Genomic DNA, 8,499 nt, shown 5'->3' with positions numbered 1-8,499 from the left:
AATTTGCCAATTTATCTATCGAACAACTCAGGGTATTTCAATATATAACGATAAACCCACGCTTTGACTTCCTTTACTTTATTTATTATTGAGATTTTCAGGGTTTTGGATTCTACACACAACTAGATTGACCGCATATAGTATTTAATGATTCATTGTCTAGGTTTCAAGTTTAGAATGCTGTTACTAGATAAAATATCTAGATATATAAAGGATTTTTTTGAACTTTTTTTTTTTTAATATCAAAATCGAAACGATCAAATACGAATCCTAAAATCAAACTAATCAACGTGCTACGTAGACGAACAAATTGGCTACCGATTATCCTCGGGCTATTTTATCGGTAGGGAAACGAGTACACTCGGTTCGTAAGTGTAGCGCTAATGTAAACATGATTTGTAACACAAAAGCTACACGAGTTAGGCACGCCTGCCACATGTTCACCGAAAGAGAGAAAGAGAGAGAATGAGTATACGTCGCATAAGAGTGTTCGTGTCGTGCACATTCATGTATTGAACGAGGCTCGTTGCGAACATGAGTCCTTACCAAGAGAGCTGCAGTGGTGCTAACCGAGCTAGCAGTAACGCAGTAGCAGCCAATATGTATACATACACGAGCAAACAAGCCTTAGGTCTCGATAGTTGTTTACACGAGATGCCAATTAATCAGCAGATACCGTAAGCTCGTTTCGCTCGCGGCACTTTCGGCCTCCTGAGTTTTTCCAATATCGTCCTACAATGTCGAGGAGGGTTCTTTTTTCTTCTTTAACAGGTACTTTGATGATGGTCCTTGTGTTCTTCAAGATCTAAGTATTCCACGTGTACCAGCTGGACGTCTCGATTTTCGAGACATTAGGCAGAGATATATATATATATATATATATATATATATATCGTTGATAAGGAAACTAAGCTACTTTCGTATACATAGGTATATGTTTTTAGCAGCTCGTAATGGGGCACATGGAATCCCGAAGCGTGATGAGCCTTCATAAACGTGAGAGTGGCCAAACGATACGATCCAAGTTCGACAAATTTCAGAGAGAGCACGTACCACTAACCTAATTAACTCTCCGTGGTAATATAGAGTATATAGCAGTAACGACTTTTGTGAAAGTTTAAAGAGACTTATCGCATCGCTAGCATATATGATAGATATACGTATATATGTATACACGTATGTGGAAGAATGAAATGTTGGACGTTTTACATGAAAGCCCAGCACGATTTTCTGATTTGGATAAATAATCTTTTTAACAGTGTATTCGTGTCCTTCCTATAAATTTGTAATATCATGCACCGGTTGATAGCCGTGGGACACGCAACCTACTCGAACCTAGATTAGGTTCAATAAAAGAGCATTGCATGATGGTGATATTTCCGCTTAGGAACGTAAAAAATATTTTTTCTCTTCTCTTTTTTTTTTTCTTATAATATTCAAAAGTGCGTGTGAATGGTAGCATCGTGTACCACACTTGTCTGAGTACTTTGATGTTTTCGAACTATCAGATTGCTGTATGAGAATATCGTATTTGTAGTGTCACGATGGAATTAATTTTCTATATAAAAAAATATAAACTAATAAAAATTTCTGTTAGTGTTACGTTAAGTTTGATTCAATATTACGGGATAAAGAAATACGAAATTATCAATAACATCAAGGTTTACTTTATTATACTATAATATTTATAGTTGAGTAGGTACTTAGAACAAAGTTGGACACAAAGTATGGTAAATGAGTTATGGCACATGATATGTACAATTATGGAGGATTCTTCTTTCCCCTTGTTTTACATTGCGCGCAATTTGGTGTAGTTAGAAAACGAATATTATAGTAGTTATTATTCACTCGAGAGATAGTGTTTTATATTTTTTTGTTCTTTCTTTTTATTAAGAATGTTCTCTCCGTTTTTTTTTCTTCCTTTCTTTCTTTCTCTTTACACGTAGTTTAATATTTCGTTTATGATGTCTATCGAATGGTTATTATACGTATGATTTGTTGGTTATTCATTGATGAAATAAGACGGGAAAGCTCGAATCAGATGACTGTAAGTTTAGAAAAATATGTCTCCTTGATATGGGACAACACGAACGAGATGTCAAGTTTTCCGTGAATATGCGTTATATTAATATTTATGTGGATACATTAGACTAAAGCGAATAGAATTTAACTAGTGAATTAATTATTATATAACAATTTACAAATAGATTTACAATTTTTCAATTATTATTTACAGATTATTGAAAGTGCCTACAAATGTAAGGCAATGCAAGCTCAATCGAATGAAAACAAATATTTTAATAAATACAACGTGAAGTAGGCAACTACCATTTCGACAATTGTTTTGCTAATAATTTTATCGTAACTCTTAAGAGCTTCTCCTCTCCAAGTTGCACGCAACATATTTACATATAAATCTCTACAATGTTAGGCAATTAAACTAATATTTTATGATATGTCTTTATTATATTATTATATCGTTTCACAATTATAGTCTTACTCATAAATGGTGTTTCAATGTTACTACGCTGTGTCAATAAGAGACGACTTTAACGATAATTTGAAGAATAAAATCAGAGTTATACCTATATATATATATATATTTATTTATGTACAATACGTAATATAAATTTGCGAGGAAAGTTTTACTTATTCGTCGGTGTAATTTCTAAAGTTTTAAATTGCTTTTATAATACTCATTGTCAGAATGTTTATACGCATTTCGACGTCTTTAACATTTTTCTATCATCATACTTCACACACTATATCGAATAATGACAGAAAAGAACGAACGCAATTATTTTTTCATGAAAGTTTTACGTAGAGATAGAGCACCTATGAGTAAGACTTTAAGACTTTAACAATTCATTTTGGCTTCTTTTTGTTTAAATTTGTATAAACATTTAAACTAATTACCGATAATAATTATTTATAATAATTAGTAATTCTCGTAATCTTTTTATACAAATTTCGTACGCTTTAACGTAATACTTTTACGGTTTCTATCTTTTATTTTATCTTGTTAACAAATCACCTAAAAAATGATCCTCGATCGTCGTTACGAAAATCATTTCGCAAAATAAAGAAAAGAATATGCGCGCGCGTGTATGCACTTTTAAACATTTTTTTTTCATCTTCAACTTATCGATGAAAACGCAACCTGATCATTCGCATTTTTTCAAAAATAAATTAATTAATTACCGTTTGTTCGCCTAATTGTTTTAGAAATAACCGAACCTTTTCTTCTTACCAACATTTTTTTTTTGTTATATAGTTTTTCAAAAATTAACGTAAATCATACACAAGAACGTTGAATAATAATACGAGAGTAATCCATATAATACAATAGAATGATTATGCTCGTTCGATGTAACTGTATTCATGGAATCTGCAAAGTTAAATATTATTATATTAATTATCATTTTCGCTTGAAATTTCTTCACATTTGCTTATCGCTAATCTTGAAATTCGTAGAACTTGTTAAAATATATAGTTTACTTTTCATTAAGAAACGGCAGAGACAGACGCTGTTTTTTAAAACGGACTTGGCACACAGATTACTGTTTTTTTTTTTTTTTTTTTAGTTTTGTTTATATACGCGGAAGGACCGAGACATAAAATTTCTCTCAAAGTTCTTCGCGAACAAATAAGAGAAAAATTTCAAGAATTTCACGAGCCGCAAATGAAAACTCTTTCTCTTTTAGATAAATTCATCTTTTAAAATAAGCATAATTACACGATTCAAACATCCACTCATGTAACAATATTCTTCTCTCGTTTCTTCCTTATATTTGTTTCTCTTGCGAAATCATTTTCTCATCATTTTTTATATGAAGATATATAAAATATGCGAATATTTAGATGAATAATTGCGAGAATTATAATTTCGTTTATATGCGACATTTTTTGTCTTTGCGATAGAAAACAGAAAGTGGTTGGAAATTTCGCGTTAATCGTGACACGTTGCCAAGGTTTTTAGCTGTACTTCATAATGATGAGATAATGATGATAATGATAATGGCGATGATAATAAATAATAATTATAATAATACTAATAATGAGCCCTGTGTGAAACTGGTATAAGAACAAAATAGTTTCATAGTAATCTCTGCTAATCATAAAAGGCAACTGAAAGAGAAAACTCATGAAAGTGGTGAGAAAAAAATGTCTCCTAACAGAGAGATTAAATAATAATAATAATAATAATAATAATAATAATAATAATAATAATTATAATAATTATAATAATAGTTATCATGGGAGAAACATATTGCAATATGACTTGATTACCCTGTTTTTATTATTTATAGAATACTTTTCTCATTTTTTATAAAGCATTTCCTTTAAACTAAACGAATATGTGAGAATGTATCGGTTACTGCATAAGTTACCCTTTCTTAATCCCATTACAGCGAACAGATTGTTATTGTACAATTTGTGACAGTTAAATCGGATTGTGTCGATCCGACTTGATATTATTATTATAATTGTTATTATTTTTATCATCAAATTACAGAAAAGAAACGTGTCTTGTCTACCATTGTAAGTGAAAGATCATTTATTTCTGGATCAAATGGAACGTGGACCGTATTTTCGTAATTTCCAAATTTCTGCTGCAAGTGAAAAATTCGTCTCAAGGGTAAAAAAAACAGTAATAAAAATAATAAAATATAACTTTACTTGCTATATCAATTGTCGATAATATTTTTGTTCAATTAGAATGCCGTCTTTTCGAAATCATGAAAACAAGACGAGCTAACGATTTTGTGGTTCGAAATTGGCGAGAAAACGATCGCTCAATGCTCGAAATGGAAAGCAAATAAATTACCAAACTGGAATTCGGTCCATACTGTCGAACAAATATCCGCGATACGAGTATAAAGGAAAAGTGGGTCGGACAAATTACGGAGTCCTTTAAGCGTGTATGCACGTTCATGAAAGGATTGGCTAACAAATAATCTCGATTTCGGTTCGGACTATCGATTTGTCATATCGTCGCGAACGAATGCATACGAAAATAACACGTTTAGTCGTAGAGAAGTAAATCTATATCTATATGATATCAATTATAATTCGAGTCGAAGTATCGTTCGTTAATAAACGAACGAGAGAAAGACAAACCAAATAATAAGGGAAGGAAGAAAGATAAACAACAAATACAAAAAATAACTATAATCATGACAATAATAATAATAATAATAATAATAATAATAATAAAGAATCGCGACTAGTTACTATATTGCACTAAAGTTTTTTTATCGATTATCTAATCGAAAGTTAATTGGACTATTATCCCTCTAGAAAATACTTATCCTTTTACTTATTTACACGTTTTTTTAAAAATGATTACCACTTGTCATCCTTTTTTCTCTCTTTCTTTCTCTCTCTCTTTCTCTCTCTCTCTCTCTCTCTTTCTTTCTCTCTTTCTCTTTCTCGCAATCTATCTCTCTTTTTCATGCACCCTTTCTCTCTCATTCTCCCTCTCTCTTTTTCTATCTCGTGTCTTTGTTCAGCTATTACACAACGACTCGCGTATTAAGTTCTTAATATGATACTTTTTCTCGTGGTATTGCTCGATGCACGAGATAACTTTTAAGCAAAAGTCGAGCTGTCCACTGATTGGTCTTATCGCTCTTGCAATCTTCTTCTCTCTTTTCAAAGTCGTTACAATGGAGTGTCAACGAGTATCGATCGTTCGTATCGTTTAAAACGTGCCCTTATGTGCCGATTCCGTTGTCGATAGGTAGACAGCGTAATTTACCGAGAAGAAAAATATATATATATATATATAAATATATATTTATATATATTTATATACATATACATATACATATGTATATATTTATATATGTATTCGTTTATACAGAAGACGAGATCATCTTCATGAAATTCGAATCGGTCGATTCCTCGATTTTCATTTTATTTGCGATCGTCCGAGAGACGATTTCGAAAGATTTTCGACGAGACTCTTTTGAAAATTTTGTGTATGCTAAGTACAAATGTATATTCATGTATATGTGTATATTATGTGTGTAAGTATGTATTTATGTAAATAGTATATGCACATTCTTTTAGAGAATAGGAAGTAAATAGTAAAAAGAGAGAGAGACGATCGTTTTCCGATGTAAATTATTTACGATTCCTGATTAGACGAAAGAGGGAAATAATAGAAATCGATCGACTATAATCGATCTTTGTACTCGTCGATTTTACATTCGATCAAACGTCCATGTACGATCGCGGAAAATACGAGGAACGGTTATATGCGTGGTCGCTCTTTCTTGTTATCTCTCATTCTTTTCTTTTTTTTTTCTTTTCATTTAATTCGACAACTAATGCTACTGTGTATTGCTTTAATATGATATGATACAGTCTTTTCACTGATTGTCCAACATCACTACATAAAACATATTCTCCTATTTTTATTTTCTTCCATTTTATCAATTTGTCTATCACATTCACAGATTCTTTCCCAGTCATATTTTTCTTTCACACATTCATTTTCTCTATCTTGCTTTTGCGTACACACATACACACACACACACACACACACACACATACATTTCTCTCTCTCTCTCTTTCTCTCCCTCTCTTTCTTTCCCTTTTTCTCTCTTTCTCTCTCGCTCTCTCTCTCTCTTTCTTTCTACCTTTCTTTCCTTTCACTTCTTTACAACACTTCACTGAGCGTCATTATTAGGATTAATATCACTTTTTGTTTACTTCGCCGCTACGTGAACGTGCGACGATTTTATAACAATACATATGTACTTTATATTTTTTTTTTTTATGTTTCGAATTGTACTTTCCAAGACGCGTTTTATTTCCGTTTCCGCTCTTTTTCTTTCTCGATTTTTCGATCGATCGATTGATTAATTAATTATTCAAGAGAGGATTCTCTCGCGTGTGTCTATGTTTTTCATCGTAAAAAGAAAAAAAAACAGAAAAAAAATGAAGCAGTCAGTACAGAAAGATTCGATTCGTTGATGGGGCGACACATTTTGCTCGAGAGAGGAGGCGTATACGATGACGACGAAAGGGGTAAAACGAGCTCGTAAAACGTTTTATCGTGGGATCGCTTCGTAAAATCGAAGTATTCGCTGTTCCGGTTGTTATAGAGAACGGAGATTTTTTTTTTCTAGAGTTTTTATTTACTCTGCCGATTATGAGGTAGGAAGGCAATATTGAAAAAAGAAACTAGAAAAGAAAAATAAAGATAAAAAAGATAAAGCGTAAAAAACGAAGACAGGAGAAAATCCTCCCTGTTGTTTAAACAGAGCTAAACAAGATCGTCCTTTAATCGACACACCAAAACACGGTAGGTTCGTTCAATGTCACAACGCGTCGAGAGAGACCGTCTAATGCGGCTTTTCGTAGCCACTTTTCGATATCAGCCTGCGACAGTATCACTGACGATAGCTGATCGTTGTACCAGATGGCCACAGTATCAAGCCGTAAAAATCTCGGGCCGTTTTATCGAGACACATCGAAGAAAAAAAAGAAGAAGAAGAAGAAGAGGAGGAGGAGGAGGAAGGAGGAGAAGAAGATCTGGATAAAGAAAATAAATGACGAAGATATTTGTATTTAAATCTTCACGGCCAACCCTGAAATTCGGTCAGGGGTTCGGGTTTCGGCTCGAGACTGGGCAACTGGTAGGGTCAGTTCTGCTGTCACAAGCCACCCTCGGGTCAATGCTGAGCAGCAAACTTCATCCTCTTCTGCTTCTGCCGTTGATTACAAAACCAGACCCTGACGACGTTTTTCTTGAGATCGAGTTTTTCCGCGATTGCGGCGATTTTCTCACCGGATGGTCTCGGTTGTACCGCGAAGTATGCTTCTAATGAGCGTTTTTCCGGCGCCGCGATGCTAGTCCTCTTTCGCTTTTTTTCACCGGCTGGTAAAACCGATGGTGCGTCTGGATCACGTCTTTTATTTTTTGCTTGCGCTTCGGCTTCTTCCAGCCAGGCTTGTAGTATCGGTTTAAGTGCTATCATGTTGTTATGTGATAGAGTAAGTGACTCGAAGCGACATATCGTCGATTGGGATAGTGCACCCACACCTGGTAACTTCAAATTCGCTAAAGCCTTGCCTACGTCAGCTTGTGTTACGCCCAATTTGATACGTCTCTGCTTGAAACGTTCCGCGAACGCTTCCAATTCACGTGGATCCGTATCAGCGTCAGGATGAAGACCGGCTGCTGCTGCCGCCGCCGCTGCTGCTGCCATTGCTGGATGATGATGAGCTGGATGCGGTACACTTCCACCTCCACCACCGAGGTTGCCGTGATGATGATGATGTCCCATCATCCCATTCATTCCACCGTACACTGAAGGTCCATGTATACCTGCATGATGACCTGGACCACCACCAGCTCCCTCAGACATTGGTGTCAACGTTGTCATCGAGTTTGCTGGGTCCAACATATCCAAGCTTTCCATTCCAGGGTGACTCATCTGTAACAGATAATTTACGTACTTTTAATTCGCGTTCCTTCGTACTCGA

At 34.3% G+C, this 8,499-nt stretch overlaps 1 protein-coding gene across 1 annotated transcript in view; it reads right to left on the bottom strand.

Moving 5' to 3' along the window:
* Positions 1–1,644: 1,644 nt before the first annotated feature.
* Positions 1,645–8,499, bottom strand: part of acj6 (abnormal chemosensory protein 6) — a 44,378-nt gene continuing 37,523 nt past the window's right edge. Inside the window, 1 exon segment of the mRNA XM_015316635.2 lies at positions 1,645–8,450. Coding sequence (XP_015172121.2) covers positions 7,686–8,450 — 765 coding nt within the window. The 3' untranslated portion in view covers positions 1,645–7,685.

Source organism: Polistes dominula, unplaced genomic scaffold (assembly GCF_049000335.1).
Source record: "Polistes dominula isolate Pdom_NZ unplaced genomic scaffold, Pdom_raw_medaka contig_77, whole genome shotgun sequence".
Lineage (NCBI taxonomy): Eukaryota > Metazoa > Arthropoda > Insecta > Hymenoptera > Vespidae > Polistes > Polistes dominula.
This window is presented reverse-complemented; position numbering and strand designations above follow the sequence as displayed.